Genomic DNA, 17,330 nt, shown 5'->3' on the forward strand with positions numbered 1-17,330 from the left:
ATGTTTCAGTCATTTGTAATTTCCTTTTCTGTGCACTGTTCGTTACATTCATTTCCAATTTTTTCCCCTATAGGTTATTGGTCTTTTTCTTATTAATACAAATACAGTTTACAACTTGAAGTTTAAAAAAAAATGTTTTTTTAACAAGGATTTTAATGAATTTTCCTTATGACAAATAGATTCTAGTCTGGAGGTTATAACCTGAAAGTATTAAAACAAACCTTTGAATTGCATAGGAATGGGTCTTTGCCCTTTTTGGCAAACAATCCTGTACAGAATCTCAATGTGATGACAAATTATAGAGTAAGTACGGATTTAATTTTCTCAAAAAATTTGGAACCGCTGTGTAAATATTTGCCTTCTCTGTGTATCAGTCTAGCTATACGTAATGGCTATGACAGGGTTTGTCTTTTTAAAGCACTTGTGTCAACTGGCTCCCATTCTTTCAAAATATTTCATTAACTGAAGAAGGCTTGTAGGTTCTTCCTGCATTGCATTTTCTAACCAAATCTTAAATAACTAGTTAGAAGCTTAAAATTTTATTCCCACACCTTATTTTTCCTTTAGAAAATAAAAACTGCACTTTTCCAGTCTTCCAGACCACCCATCGTGGTTTGCTGTTTGACTTGCCGGTCTCATTAGTGTCCTGACATGTAATTTATCTAGATCAAGAGAGTCAATTCTGAGCAGCTGGGGACTTTCTAATCTCTTTACCCATCTTGGGCACCAGTTCCCTCTCATAGCTGTTTGTCTTATTCTTTGCAGTCAGAATATCATCCCTCTTTACATACAGAAACAAACCCAATAGGAATTAAAGGGTTCCCAGTTCTATTTTCCATTCACTAATATTATACCATCTTCTCCAAAAGCAGACCTATCCTTTCCTTGATCATTCTATTGGTCAAATATACCTTTAAAAGCCATTTAGTCACCCTCAACCATTTTTATACTTTGTTAAAATCATGCTTTTATTGCACTACAGTTTTAATTTTTTACTTACCAGTCTTCCATTCTCCGTTAAGAGCAAGTTTACATAATGATACATTAGAGTAGGTTATGTGAGAACATTTGAAACAGTGTTAGCATTAGTTTTTTAATTTCCCTCAAAAGAAAGCTCTGCCCTGCACACGGATACCATCCCTTTCTCAGTATGTGTGAAGGAGAAATATGGGACCACTTCTAACAGTTTTCAAACAACTTCTGTTTAAGTGAATGAATGAACCACCTGGTTTACCAACTATATTGCCCAAGGGATGGGTTTGATTGGCAGACAGAATGCAGGGTGGAAACAATGGATGTTAAATGAGGAAGGTTTTGAACTTGCAACTTACCACCTTTGGTGGCAGTGAGTGTTTGTAGAAAATAACAGGCTGGATTTTCAGATACTTTCAGAAATGCTGTGCACTTGCCTTTTGCAGTACTCAAAAAGTACCATTTTTCTGATCATGGCTTAAAAAAAAATACAACCGCCTTTCTTGCTTCTCTGTCTCAAAAAAGCTATATCGGACTTCCCTGGTGGCACAATGGTTAAGAATCCGCCTGCCAATGCAGGGGACACGGATTCGAGCCCTGGTCCGGGAAGATCCCACATGACACGGAGCAACTAAGCCCGTGCGCCACAACTATTGAGCCTACGCTCTAGAGCCCACGAGCCACAACTACCGAGCCCGTGTGCTGCAACTACAGAAGCCCACGTGCCTAGAGCCCGTGTTCTGCAACAAGAGAAGCCACCGCAATGAGAAGCCCACGCACTGCAACGAAGAGTAGCCCCCGCTCACCGCCACTAGAGAAAGCCCACGCGCAGCAACGAAGACCCAATGCGGCCAAAATTAAACAAATATTTTTTTAAAAAAGCTATATCCATGAAGCTGTTTATTCATAAAGCTGTATCACTGAAAGATAAATGTTATATCCATAAGTATAGAAATGAATTAAAATTCTAGGCTTAACACTTACCCATTCCCAATTCTAGTATACATCATGTAGAGCCATGCTTCTCAAACTCTAATGTAGGCGGAATAACCTGAGAATCTTTGTCAGATGCAGTTCCTTGGTGATACTGATGCCACTGGTCTGGGAACTACACTTTGAGAAACATCGTGATGGATTCTTAAGTAGGCAAATAGTCATAAATATAATAAACATGCAGGAGGAGACGTATAGATATGTCTTGGGGGTCAGATACTGACTCACACAGATGCAACGTCTTTATTTATTCCTCACTGACCTGCATAAGCTTCCCGCACGTTGGGTAGTGAGGAAAAAGGATCTCACTCTGAAACAAATTTACCAGTCTCTTTATATGTGTTGGTATTACTTGGGTAACTCGCCAGTCTTTCAGATTCCTTTAACCCTCTGCTCCTAAGATGGCATGTGGATCGGCAGGTGAGAGAAAATTACATGGCATACATGACCTACAGGCCTCAGTGCCGGTCTCTGTACTCTCCTTGACCCTCTGGTCTCTGTTCCAGTGCCCCTTGTGTGCCTGGTGAGTGTGTCTACCCTACTGACTTCATGGCTGGGAACTTGTATTTTCATCAGGAAATGCCATGCTCTGCTTATTTGACTCTATTGGTTGCTAAAGGAATCCTTAAATCTGTGAGTTACCACAGAAGAATACTTAAAATTCTAAATACGTAATTATGATACCTCTAGAAGCAAGTATGACTATCGTTATGGGTAAGGATGACTGCCAAGAAGTTACAGCAACGTAAGGCCACTCATTATACTTTTCTGAGGGGGGAGGGTGTGGACTTGGTGTTTACAGATAGAATATTGTATCAGGTGCTGTGGGGGAAGACAAAAGCGAGAGAAGCTATGGCCATAATCTTTGTGAGTTTATTTTAAAAGGGGAGGAAAAAGACAAATGCACAGAAAAATCGTTTAACACTAACGAGAACACTTTAAGAAATACTTATTTTAAGTAAAGCTGTTTTACTGTTCATTTGCCATCTCATAAACTTATACCAATTTAAACTTCCACTCATATTTAAGAGTTTAAAAAACTACTGAAATGACTGATGGACATTAATTTAAAGATAAATACCTCTAATGAAATTCTATAGCATTCTAAAAATAGTGCTCTAAGGAATGCCATGGCAATATTTCCTCTTGAATATACAGTTCTGTATCCTGAGATTTCACTTATTATATTAATTTCTGTGCCATTGAGAATAGGTGTAAATTATAAATCTAATTAACAAATACAATTCTAGGTTGTCTATTAAAAGTACTCCTTTCATCTAAGAGACAAAATTAGCTGATGTTACTACATTCTGTAGTCAGTTATACATGACTTAGCAATTACCTTCGTATTCCAAATACTTCCAAATTACCACCTATCTTCAGTTCTCCTTTTCATGTATTTCTCTCATTCTTCCTGGCTATCCTTCAGAAAGTAGCATTAGTATAACCAGGTGTATTCATTTACGTGTTGGAAAAGAAGTATGTGTATATATTATGTATGGAGTTACACATCTTATGGAGGATACCAAATACTTCAATATATATCTGATATACATATTTTGAAAAAGAAACACCTTAGTTGTAAATTAACTACTTAAATTATCACCCAGTGTAAATGCATTTAATTTGCTCTGTAATTTCAAAACAGTATATATTAGAAACTGGGAGTTTGCATGCCCAATACTTCTGATGCCACAGCTTCCAATTTCTGAATACTTCATTGCCTCCTCTGGAAATAATGAATATTTAGCAGTTACTCGTCATAAGAAGGCACAATGTGTATAGTTAATAAAAGCAGCCATAATTATTTAACTTGGACTATTGTAATAATAGTTTTAATTTTAAGATTAAACTCAAGATGCATTTATAGTAATAACTGACTTTATAACATGCTAGTCATTCCAATGAAATTGATTTTCTTGAAATTAATAATTCAAGCGTTCAAAAGGCAAAATATGGAAGCACTCACAAGAAAGTATAGGATATAACTAAAATTCTACTTATTGACCCATGAAATTACAAAGCCATGTGTGCATACTTTTAATTTTCAGGACTTTCTGAGAGAACTTTTGTGAATAGCAGGTAGAGAAAATATGGATAGATAAGCATCTCTGTCTTTTACATTATTTGTAGTAGATGATAAGAAACATAAAATTAATAATTCATGGTAACATTGATTACAATATATCGTCTAGTATTAGCATAGTACTAGGTATTAGTGATTTACATAATTGGAGAGATAACACAAATACAAAATTAGGCACACATACATATACACTCCTATGCTTCACTCAAAACTAGACGAATGGTATCTGAGATTATACCATGCATATGACATTATAGCTGAAGTCAGGTTTATTAGAGACAGCATTATTCTTTAATATCTTCAGTGAGTCAGTTATGAATAGAAACATTAAGTTTAACTTATGACTAAGTTAAATAGAATTTTGGACACCATATAAAGTAAGAACAATGATTTAAAGTGCCTTTAGGATAGAGAAGTAATCTGTTAAAAAGTATTTCTGATTTGAATAGGAACAAAACAATAGGGTTATGAGATTCCATATGAGTAATCATTAGGTTGTTTCCAATTTTTCACTAACGTGAACAGTGCTGAAAGAGCATTCTTTGTAGGTCTCCTCATAAACCATGTGACAATACCTAGAAGTAGAACTGCTGGCTCATCAGAATATTCATATCTTTATTATATATCGTAAATTGCTTTCCACAGCAACAGGAAATGGCACAAATGTATTACATTAATTTGCATATCGGTGGTTAAACAGTTTTTCATGTTTCTTGGCCATTCAGATTTTTCTCTCCATGAGTTGGCTCTTCACATTCTTGGCCCAATTTTCTGTTAGTTTGTTTGGTTTCTCTTACAGATGATATGAGTTCTCTGTATATTCTGGACTCTAGCAGTTATATGAATCTAAAATACAGGTCCATAGTTCCTTACCCAAAACCTTATCATTGACTTTACAGGAGACCGATGAAATATGCTCACCTTGCTGGAATGGTAGAAATCATAGAAAGTTGCAAGACTATAAAAACTAAGTACGGCAGAGTAATTGAAGACCTAGGACCCAAGATGAAAGCTAACGTGTTGTGTGACCCAAAGAAGGGGCTTTAGTCCATCATGTGTTATTTTCCTTCTTTTCAGAAACCTTCATGTTTGCTTTGTTTTCTCTACGTGTTTAAGGAAAAGCTGTTTAGAAGAGAGATCTCGGATGTTTTTGTTGCTGTTTTTTTTAAATACAAGCTTAATTCAGCAACTCATTTGATTCTTTGAGTTTACAAGTTATTGAAGAATTTAGAAAGAGTTGTTTTATATAATGACTATAATTTTGGTACAACACTTAACAGTAAAAACAAAGCATCTTTCATTTTTTTGAAGTGTATGTCAGTCATGAAGTCAGAATTGAATTGCTCTTTGCTTTCAATGACAATTTTCCTAACTGCTGTTTTATATTTTAAAAAGAAACTTCTAGTGTTTAATAATACTTACTTTTTCAAGGACTACGTCCATTTACCATATGGATGATAATTTAGGGTTGTGCCATATCAGTTAGAAATAATGCAAATACCATTAGCCAAGGTGAATGTACAGAGAAAGGAAAAGATGATGCAGAGACCTGGAAAAATTACTTTGTTATATATGTCTCTCTATTCTGAAGAATCCACTGTGTTCCTTAATCCCTTTGGGTTATTTAAAGCAATGTTTTGAGGAGCAATTCAGCTGGAAGGGAAACATGCGATTATGGTTAGAGTTCATCAGAACCACATTCATATGCAGGATATGCATCAGACAGACCAGGGTTCAAATCTCACATCCACTATTTGTTAGCTTGTGCCTTAAGCGAGTTTCTTAACCTCTCGTGACTGTAGTTTTCTAATCTGAAAAATGATAATAATGTCCGCTGAACGGCTCTGCAGTGGAGATTGAATGAGATTACTTAAAATGATTAATGTTAAGTGCGTAGCAGAGTGTTTGTACTTGGTAAGTTCTCAATAAATGGTAGCAGTTAGTATTACCTTTGCATATACTAAATCATTTGATCCTGACCTACTATGAATATCCTGGTCACATACCATATTTCATTGTTTCTGAGACACCATTGATTAGAATATGCATCGTTATTTTATCTGTCACTAAGAAAAAAGTGCTGCCAAGTAGACTATGGCATACCATCATTTGTAAAATGTATCCCAATTCAGAGCAGTATATTTGTGGAAATAAAATGTGGGTCTTAGAAATGATTCTTGTCAAGCCCGTCAGTGAGTCTTCTTATGTGCAACTGAACAAGGCTAGCATTAACCACATGCAGCTTTAAATTCACTTAGAAGGCTGTGGGAACAGAAGCACAGCTTCCCAGGAAGGCGGGATCAGGCATCTCTCTTCAGTGGGCTTAGAATACACAGCAGTTTGTACAACATTCGCCGAGCCATCCAAGAGCCACTCTCTTTGCAGCACCTGTACACTCTCAGATGATAGTTCAAGTAAAAAGAAAGCAGGCTCACGCAGTGGTGCTGGGTCAACCCTGGCCTAGAAGCTTCATGGGTCCCAGGAGCTAATGTCTTATAACACAGACAGAGTTTCCAAGATCCTTGAAAGGTACATGCTCAATGACAAGAGTTACTGCGCTCAGGGGATCCCCAAAACTATCACTTTCCCTTACACATTTGTAGTTCAAATGTAGAACTCTTAAGCCAGGTGTAATTTACATGTCTTTTTTTTTTTTTTTTTTTTTTTTTTGCAGAAGCAATGCTGCCTACTAACACATTTGACATTGCAATTTTATCAGGTTTCCAGGGAAAATACAGCTAGAAAGTTCTTTGAAGGTCAAAGTCTGATGCAGAGGGGAAAAAGTTGTTTTTAACCCTGTATCCACAATAATCTCTCTCACTTTCATCCATTTTATAATTAAAGATACTGAAATTAGAGAATTTAAGTAACTTGCCCCAGCTCAGGATTTCATAAGCCTAGAACTCATATGTTCTTATCCCTAGTCTGATTACTTCCAAGAACACTGTAATACATCAAAGCAGGAGTCAGCAAACTATAGTCCAAGGGCCAAATTCAGTCCACTCTGTCTTTTTGTAAATAGTTATTGAAACACAGCCACGCTCATTTGTTTGCATATTGTCTATGGTTGCTTTTACATGATAGTGGCAGACTCCAGGTATGACAGGAACCGTGTGACCCACAACGCCTAAAATATTTGTTGAGCCCTCTCTAAAGTATAACTATAAATTGTTTGACTGTGTCTATATAAAGATGTAAAAGGCAAAATGTCACTTGTGTTTTATCTTTAAAAATATCATTTTTCTGTGTACCTGAAGGTTTTTAGAGTCACAAATGCCAATCCTAACCATTTCTCTCGATCAGCCGTTGGCTAACTTTTTCTGCAAAGGGCCAAATAGCAAGGGTTTTAGAATATGTTTTAGGATTTATGGGCCATATGGTCTTTATTGCAATTAGTCAATTCATGCCAGGGTTGGAGTTTAGATAACCAGGCTGAAGAGCCCACACTCTTCACCACTAAGGACTTAGGAACATAGTAAAACCTGGAGAGCACCAGTTTCAATGAATGAGACTGCTTCAAGCAGTGTCCTGTGCTATTAAACCAGATCAGAGATTTAGTCCTCATTTAAGAACTGTATGTATAAAGATTTTTGGAGTAAGTACATTGGGTTTCAGCAAGCAAGTACTTCCCTCCAAGCAATGTAGATTTAACAAACCCTCTTGGGAGTCTGCTCATAATTACTGTCTATTCTCTGCATTCTTTCAGTCTAATCTTAACACAGCAGCCAGAATGATGTTAAAAAATAAGTCAGATCATATCACTCCTCTGCTGAAAACCCTCCTGTGCCTCGTAATATCACTCAGAGCAACAGCCCAAGAACTCACATAATTGCCCTGCAGGACCTACCCTCCCCGATCTCTCTGGCTTGCTTCCCTTGCTCGGTAGACTTCTCTTACCCTGGCTTCCTTATACTTGCGTTGCTCATGCCAGACACACACCTGCCACAGGGCCTTTGCACTTGTTGTTGCCCTTGCATGGATCTGCTCCAAATTGTTCTTTCCTGAAATACTGCTTGATTCATTCCCTCAGTCCCTCCTAATGTTTTCTCAAATGTCACCTTCTCAGTGAGCCTTTTCCCCTGGAGGCACTTTCTCAAATGTCCACCTCCCATGTTCCCTTAGCTCACACATACACCTCCTATCCCCACTTGATGCTTTGTTCTGTTTTGTTTTGTTTTCACTTTAGCACTTTTCATCCTTGGATGTGCCGTAATTTATATTTTATCGTCCATGCTTCCCATTAGAATGTAAACTTCACAAGAACAGAAAAATTTTGTCTTTTATTGACTGTTATATATCCAGTATCAAAATAGTATTTAGAACATAATAGGTGCTCTTATATTCAGTATATATTTACTGAATGAATTGATTAGTATGCTGGGGAGGGTTGGGTAAGATTTTGTTTGCCAAAGGCATTCTACCGCCAAAAGGACTTTGAAACCCCATCTTTATGAATGGAGGGCTTCTACAAGTGGCTTCTGGGTATCAGTCTCATTACCTGATGGTCACACCTATGTCCACTCTTTGGTTGGCCTTGAATATTCCGAGTGTGTACCTTAATAGATTCTATCTTCTTGGCTTCAAAACACTTGCCACTTTAAAAATCAATATGGCATTATATTTTGTATATTTGGCCAGATTATTTTTGAAATCCATAAATCTCTAAATCAGAAGAAAACCTCCCTTTGGTGGGCTGCCCTTGATTAGCTCAGAATGGAAAGAGAGGACCTGTCATTCTTTGTCAATCAGCTTGGCACGTACTTGACAGGCTGCAGTTACAGTGAAGGAGAGTCGTGTTGCTGTGGTCTAGCAAACCTAATTGTAGATAAATAAAAGAATAGTCACTCAGCATGAGGGAAAAGAGAAAGAAACTCAGCTGTACAATGTTGTGTTTTTCCATCCATCAGCCTTCATTTGTCAGAGTCTGCCTGACGATCTAAGCCAGAGAAGTCAGGCTCTAACACAATATTGATTCCATTTCATTTTTCGTTTCTTGCCACCCTTTTTAGCAAACAGTTTGTATACGGAATGAGAGACAGTGCAGTCAATATATGTGACTAGAGCCCATTTATTTGAAAGGCTTACTTTGTTTCTTCTCCCCAGAAAGCCATATATTTGTTTGCTTGTTTCACTATAACATTGTAATTGTCAGCTCTTGCTGCAGTAACAAATGACCCCCCAAATCCCAGTGACTTGCAAGAACAAACATTGATCACTCATCCACGTGACTGCAGATCAGCGGCAGCTTTACTCTACACTATGGGTCAAGTTCAGATTTTCTCATCCTAGGCTGTGGATCTGCTCCAAATGTCTTCTCATTCCAGAACCCAGGCTGAAAGAGCAGCTTCTTTATGATACATTATTCTCTCATGGTGGAAGGCAGGAACTAGAGGTACTAGCAAATCCTGGATTGCCTTTAAAGACCTAGCTCAGAGCTGTCATGCAGTCATGTCTGCCCACAGTCCATTGACCTAAGTGAGGCATGTGGTAAAGCCCAAAGTCAACGGGGAAGAGAGTGTATTCACCCACCCTTTTTATGTTGTGATATATATTTTTATGTATATATACACACATATATATATACATACATATTGATATATTCTAAGGTTAGCAATAAGTAAAATGATAGAAATATAAATTTAAAATAATAAAGGAAAACAAGGCAAAATGTAGCTCTCTTATATTATCCTTAGCACCAAATTTCTAGTTTAAAAAAAGTGTGCAATCAGTTTAATATTGAATTAGAAATACAGTAGTCAATGAATAAATTCTTAGAGAATATAAGGGTACATTAATTTGCATATGATTCGTTACTTTCATCCTCAAAGGGGTTGTTCAGTCTTTTTTACCACTAACCGTTGCTTCGCTGCTCGTCAGACCAACACCACCAGCAGTATTAATGCTGTCTAATAAGAAATAAGACTGACGGTGCTCAGAGAGTTACCCCATTCTGAAAACCTATCAAGGCTGGATTTTCCTAAAGTACACTGCAGTATTCTCCTAGTATTGATGAAGGGTTATTCCTATTACCTATTTAATAAAAATTATATACTTAAAATTATGCATGAGATTTTAGTGAACTGTCAATACTATGTTGGGAGAAAAACTCTAGTTACGTCATAAGGGTCTTAACTCCTGGTGCGCAATCTTATATTACAGGGGATATATTAAGGATAAGGCAGAGGGAAAAACTTAAATGGAAATGTTCTATTATTAGAAGTGAGATTTTTTTGGTTGAAATCCCATGAAGACTTTCTTGTCTGAATGTTCTTTGAAGTTGAACACTTCCTACTTACAAAAACCTGGCCACTATAATTAGCTGTGTTTCCATTTTAGTGGTGACCTCCTTCACCTTATCTTAAATCATATAAAGATGTGAGGCCGTTTGTGAGATAAAAGATTTACTCAAACCAATTCTCTGACCTGGATATCAGCAGTTTGGCAATTGTAAACCCACAAAGAGACACCCTTGGAGCTTTTTAAAAGCTATGTAAGAATTTATTTTCCGGTGGGAAGAGGCAGGATTTTCTCTCATTTATACACTGGAAGGATACTATAGAATATATTGGAGTTAAAGAAGAGGAAAAAAATTAACGTGATAGTAAGAGATGTGGCTGCCAGTTTTAGCATGTGCACATACACACGCACACACATACACGCTATACTCAACAAAGGAGGGATAAAGTGGAGGTTTAGTGATACACACTTCCCGGTAATAATATCAACTCTGCCATTTGCAAGCTACATGGCCTTGGACAATTGACTTAATCTCCCTCAGTTTTAGCATCTGCAAAATTAGATAATACCCTTTCTTTTTTTATAAATTTATTTATTTGTGGCTGTGTTGGGTCTTCTTTGCTGTGCGCGGGCTTTCTCTAGTTGCGGCGAGTGGGGTCTACTCTTCGGTGCGGTGCGCAGGCTTCTCACTGCAGTGGCTTCTCTTCTTGTGGAGCACGGGCTCTAGGCGCGCAGGCTTCAGTAGTTGTGGCACGTGTGCTCTAGAGCGCAGGCTCAGTAGTTGTGGCACACGGGCTTAGTTGTTCCATCCCAGACCAGGGATGGAACCCGTGTCTCCTGCATTGGCAGGTGTATTCTTAACCACTGCGCCACCAGGGAAGTCCCAGATACTACCCTTTTTGTAGGAGTGTAAGTATGAGGAAAAAATGTATGAAACATACAGTGTTTTGACATATGGTAAAGTCTTAGCAACTCTGGTTTGTTAATATTATTATAGTGACATAATCACTCTAGCAGTTGGTTGATGTTTTCAGCACAGCTAATGATTTCAGCTTTTTCTTATCTCCGCATAGCCATGTGATTTGGCTGGGCTTTTTTGTTTGTTTGCTTGCTTTTCAATTTTTCCATGTCAAGTTTTAATTGCATGGAGGGATATCAAAATTTTTAAATTTGTCTCACACATACTTTCATTTTTTTCATGGTGACGATCAGCTTGTCATAGTGTATTTTTTCACACCAGCTTAAGAAAACTATGCTAAGGGACATTTTAAGGAAATTTAATTGTATTTACTACAGTTGACCCTTCAAGCAATAAAATTCGACCCTCAATAAGTGACCTATCTTTTAACTAATACATTCACACTACAAGTAAATGTAGTGAGGTAAATTGTAGAAATGTATCTTCAAAATGTTCTTTCTAAAGTAGTTTATCAAAGGTGCATATCATTAGATATCTAGTTCTCCAAAAAATTGCGAAGGGAAAGTACCCACAAAGAATTAAGAGCTGAACATGATTTCTCTCACCCATTGCTCTATTTCTGTTAGACCGGGTGTAAATCTTATCCAGGTACTTAAACTCTCCATTATTTCATTAAAGGACGAAGAGGTGGCAATAGTGTTGATGAAAGGACATGCTACTAGGAAACATTTCTATAAACGGAAGTGATGTGACTTTGCAGTGCTCATTCATCAGAGGGCTAAATCTAGGGCAAATTCAGTGGCCTGAAGAGGAAATATTTTACTTTCTGCAGTTGCGAAACATAGACATTTCACATGGCATGCCACCTTTTCCACAGTCCATCTAATAAGCACCACCTTAGAACTTGGAGCTCTAAGTAATATTGGGGCTGCTCTCATGTCAGCCTTGCTGTTGTTTCTGTTCATTTGCCAGTGAAACTTGCATGAATTAAAATTTGTGTGTTTATTTCCTGAGGGACTTCCTTGTCATATCAAATGCAGTCTTTTAATCCTGGTTATTTGCCAGTGCCTTCTCAATAGTGGCATCGATTCTCTGTGATCGTTGGAACTCTTTATTTGCGATTGAAGACTAGGGGCAGGGAGAGAAAGGTGTTAGTGCTCGTCATTTACTGCATACCTGAAACAGTGGTAAAATTATAGACTATTTGTGCTCATTTTCTGAAGGTATAGAATTTACACTGGGTGTACTTATAAATCATTTTTAAAGGAAGAAGGAAGTACCCAACCCTCACAAAGTACACTCCGATTTTGAACTTGTTACAGTTTTGCAATTTGTTTGAAAAAAAATCACGTTTAGAACTTTTTATCATAAAGAGTAAATTGATACTTACAATTCTAGGTTTGTTTCTTCCAGAATTATTGTCTCTAAAGGTGATGTGTGTGTGTGTGTGTGTATGTGTGTGGCACACGCACCCATTTAACACATGGAGTTAGTCTTCGTGTTATGGACCCTTTTAACCAAAGTGCCTACCTCCCATTGCTATTTATTATAAGAACTGAAGAAATAATCCTTCTCAAGAGCATGTGATGAGCACTCACACGTTACAGGACATCCTACTGCGCCATATAAGATTACAGTAATTTGGGTTCAGAGGACACCCTGCTCAGATGAGCTGAGAGAGGACAGGTACAAACACGGTGGATAGAGGAAACAGTGGCATGAAGACACGTATACACAGCAGTGCTGGGAGGCTACAGGGTAGGAGTGGGAGGAAGAGGGATATGTGTTAATCAGGAGTTGCCATCTGGGGAGGATTGCCAGGCCCTGACTGACGCCTGACATTGATTAATCGATACTCCATCCTAGTGTTTAACAAGTGTTACATCCAAAAAGTCTTCTGTAATATTTAACTTCACTTCCTTCAGCTTCAATTTATGCACATTTCTTTTGTCCTCTCTTCAGGAGAGCAAGACAGCACCCAGTAGCAAAGCACTTTATATTCATATATCTGAAGAGGATGCTTTTTTCTTGTGTTGTGTTTTGTTTCGTTTTTTTGGTCATACGGTCATGCTTCAATCTTCTCCAGACTAAGGAAAAACACATTTTTAAAGATAATTTAATCATTCCTCAAAAAGCCTATTTAATTTGACTGCTTAATAATCAATAAGCCTTGATACTGTGCTTTAAGGGTTTACTTTTTGGAAAGAAAGTTAATAATTTTGACAATGATGTGGAAAGATTTATTTGGTTTCTATTTCAAAATAAAATTTTGGGACCAGAGTCCCGAGAAGAATCCTGTTAAAATAAGAGGTTTGTGGAGTAAAATGGACATTAGGATTACTGAGATTATTGAAGCTAACAATAGTATTTATCCATATTAATCATATTCATGGATCATACTTCTCGTTATTGCATTCTACTTTTTGGAAAAATATAAAGTGTCTCTTTCTATATAATAGTATTATGACATAACTCAAGAAGATTCGGGGTAAATTTTTTAAACTTTGGTGTGTTTCACAAAGACCTCCATCACAGACCTCCATTTCTTTTCTCTGCACTGAAAACTACTTTGTGCCCCTATGTACTGTGCAGAAATTGATCTGCAATACATGTGGAGTCTCCAAGGGTATATTTAAATTTAGTAATTTTATTGCTAACTGTGAAATTAATCTGTACTGTATGTGCTCTTTTCCCCAGGAAACTGAAGTAGCAGTTCAAGCTAAACAGCCGGATGTGGAAGGGATTTTGTCTAAAGGGCAGCATTTGTACAAGGAAAAACCAGCCACTCAGCCCGTGAAGGTAATGAAGCAACCTCTAGCAATATCCATTACCTCATAATGGGTTATGCTTCCCCGTTGTACATTTGCCATTGACATGGTCTATTTATTATCGATGAAATAACTTGTAAAGAAATATTGGCGATCCTGCAATAGGAGAGGCAGAGCTATCTTTTTGATCAACATATCCTATTTATGTATTGTGATCTTAAGGCTATTAACGAGTCATTGCATTAAAGGACTCATTTCTGTCCTGATGCGCTGCCATCAATACAAAGAGTACTCCCACCTTCAAGGTAGATTAAATTCTTTGAGGTTCTGTTGCTTCGCTTGCCAGCCTTGATGCTTTTCATATCGTTTGGCTTAATTCAAATCAAGCTACTGCATCATACTGTCTGTCTCCAACAGCTGTAAAGAATCACAATATGGTCCATGACCTTTCTTTTCTCTGTTGCTCTTTCTTATGAAAGAGGAAAATCAGCATTCGGGCTTCAGTACTTTATTGGGTCAAGAATTTTTAGTGGAATGTCATGTAATTGCTTCTCTCTTCAATAAAAAGCTGGCCAGGGAGAAAGCTGTCTACTTCTTTCCTTTCCCCATGTGCATTTTGAAGCCTAGGACACATTTATTCACAGGGCTATTACATGAAGAGAGAAATGGGAAACCAGCTCAGTTTTCAAAAAATAGCTAATCAATGGCTTCCACTTGCTAATGAGGGTCCAGTGATAAATAGACGTTAGGTGTAGGTCACCTTATTTTCTGTACCTGACCAAAATTATAATGGCTCCCATTATGATGAAGGTTCCCAAGAGCCTGTAATGGTGGCTGTTCATTGATCAGTCCTGGTTTCTCTAGCTACTGTTGCAGGCTGAGATTTAGTGGGCCTCACCCTCATGTTTAAAACTGCTCTAAAACAGTGCAGGTCAATAACCTCATTATACAGAAGTAGTTTGTCCTTGCAGATAACACTGCCATGACTTACACTGTGTCGCTTCATTTCTAGAAGCTTGTTTGTTTTCCTTACAGTTTACAAGGGGCTTTTTCTTAGGTAAATTTAAAGTTTCAGCCTAAACGCAATGTCCAAACACCAGGTGGTGAAAGGCACAGATTTCCTCTGTAGATATCGATAGACATTTATACAGGAATACATCGTCCCCACTCCTAACATCCCCCCAAAATAATTTGCATCCAGTGCAGGCCTGGTATGATAATTTTCATAAAGTAGCAATGTGTACAGTATTTAGATTGGAGAGCTAGAAAAGGTCCTGAAAGCAGCAGATTTCAGGGTTTCTTTTGATGCTCTAGAGAAAGCCAGTCCCCAAGCAGACAGCTTTCTCGATTAACAGAGTGACTTTCATAGCAAGCAATGAGACAGACCAATGGACCATTTTGTAGGTCTGTTCTGCCTACTCTTGTTTGATCCTCAAAGACTTTATGCAGGATTTGGCATAATTGTTACAGATTACAGACATGCATTTCAATTGGCTTTTGCTTTAGTGCCTTTATTAAAAAACAGAGGGAAAGCCTTAATTGAAAGTCAACGAGAAAATTTTTGTTTTCATTGTATGTAAACAATCCAGGCAGTTGAAGCTAATTTATCATACCCTCAACTCCTGGGCCACTGTGAGATCTAATTTCTGTTGTAGCATTAGTGACATAAGAGGGGAATTACCTTTCTGAAGTGAAAGCGAAAGCAAGGAGGTGTTAACGTCCTTCACTTTCATATCCCTTGAAACAACTGTGTAGAGACAGCCCTCTTCTTTCTTTTCTCTTTACCTCCTTCCCCATGTCCTCTCAAATCAGTTCATGGGGGAGAAGCACAGCTTAAGTGAAAACTCATTCCTCCTCTACCATTTACCCCTCAAGTTTGGAGAGGAATCACCGTATCAGGTTCACAGTGGCAAAAGGGCAAGATTGATTTGGGAGATCAGGAGTGTGGAGAAATAGATTCTTCACGTGCCGCTTTTGATAAGGGCCATGACCTTGGACACACTTGAAGATTAGCTGGGGCTTGTGGTAGCCTAAAACTCTAGAGGCTAAAAAACTACCTCATCGTTCAAAACCTGGAACCCAGCGATACAAGGTAGCAAGCTGTGGGGACTGTTTAAACCTCTGCATGGACCAAAACCTTCTTTTTAAAGATTAGGGATGATTTTTCTAAAGGGTGAGCCATTGCTCTGATAGTACATAAACAAAGCCTGTTTTAGACTTTGACTTCATATATCAAAATTTTGCCCTTCCTAATGCCTTTCCACCTTAACTTTGAGGTTTCTCACTCCGTAATAGAAGGGAAAAGGGTACAAGTAGCCTGCAGTACATTTTCATGATAGAAGTTTGTTTTTTGTCTTGGGGAGGAGGTACATTTAGAAACTGTAACAATTATAAAGAAGATGGTGATAGTCTTTAAAAAGAAAATGAAAATCCCTCATGGTGTGTATATAAGATCCAGTATCTAAATGGATAAGTAGTATGTCCACCACTTGCAGAGATTCTAGTTAAGGACACATCAGAAAATGATTCTGTTTCTTAGAAAATTGACTGTCTATTGGCACCTCCACATTCCACATCAGACAAGCTGTCTGCTTACCTCCTACGCTCACCTCCCAAGCTGAGTCCTGTTTGGGAGCTGGGCTCATCCCTGTTCAGTTTTTTTCCCTTTTTCTTAACTTTATCAACTTCTCTAGGATTTATTTAATTTTCAAAGATGGTAAATTTTTAGTTTCTTTTTTTGTCATCCCTAACTAAACGTCTTCCTTTTTTTCTTTGAGGATTTCCTGATAAAGATCAAACATATATTATGAAACAGTTCTACTCATGACATAAATATAGCACTAGATCTCTAATGCAAAATTACTGGAAAAATCTTAGAATAATATGATTGAAGAAATAAGCATCTTTGTTTTGCTTTCTATCTCTTATCTCGCTCTCTCTCCCCCTACACACACGCACATACTTTTATTTCATTTGATTTGTACCTTGTTCCTTCATCTTAACTTCAGAAGTTGTTGAACATTGGTTGGATGAGTTCAATAAATTGTTTAACATTTTGATTAAGTTATACTTTTGGTAATAGTATTTTATGATAATACTGTTAATCATTTTAATGTGTTCCATTTTCCACAGAGTAATGAGTAGGTTCCTCAATAGCACCAAATTTAGCAGTTAAAAAGCAACAAAAACAACTTCCATCAGTAGCAACAATATCGACAGCTACAAAAAAAAGCCATTTGTTATTCGATTTAAAAAAATGTTAACTCTCTTTTGAACTTAAGCATTTAGATAACATTTTCTTGTATCTGTACTGATTCTTTAACTTAATTTGGAACACTGCTCTTTATGTTAAAAA

The 17,330-nt window shown here is 37.5% G+C and overlaps 1 protein-coding gene across 1 annotated transcript in view; it reads left to right on the plus strand.

The window, feature by feature from the left end:
* DMD (dystrophin) overlaps positions 1–17,330 on the plus strand; it is a 1,279,715-nt gene that overhangs the window by 530,006 nt on the left and 732,379 nt on the right. The window contains exon 22 of the mRNA XM_024760455.1: positions 13,905–14,006. Coding sequence (XP_024616223.1) covers positions 13,905–14,006 — 102 coding nt within the window. The remainder of the gene's footprint in view (positions 1–13,904; positions 14,007–17,330) is intronic.

The sequence above is a fragment of the Neophocaena asiaeorientalis genome, unplaced genomic scaffold (assembly GCF_003031525.2).
Source record: "Neophocaena asiaeorientalis asiaeorientalis breed wild unplaced genomic scaffold, Neophocaena_asiaeorientalis_V1.1 scaffold448, whole genome shotgun sequence".
In the NCBI taxonomy this organism is placed as follows: Eukaryota; Metazoa; Chordata; class Mammalia; order Artiodactyla; family Phocoenidae; genus Neophocaena; species Neophocaena asiaeorientalis.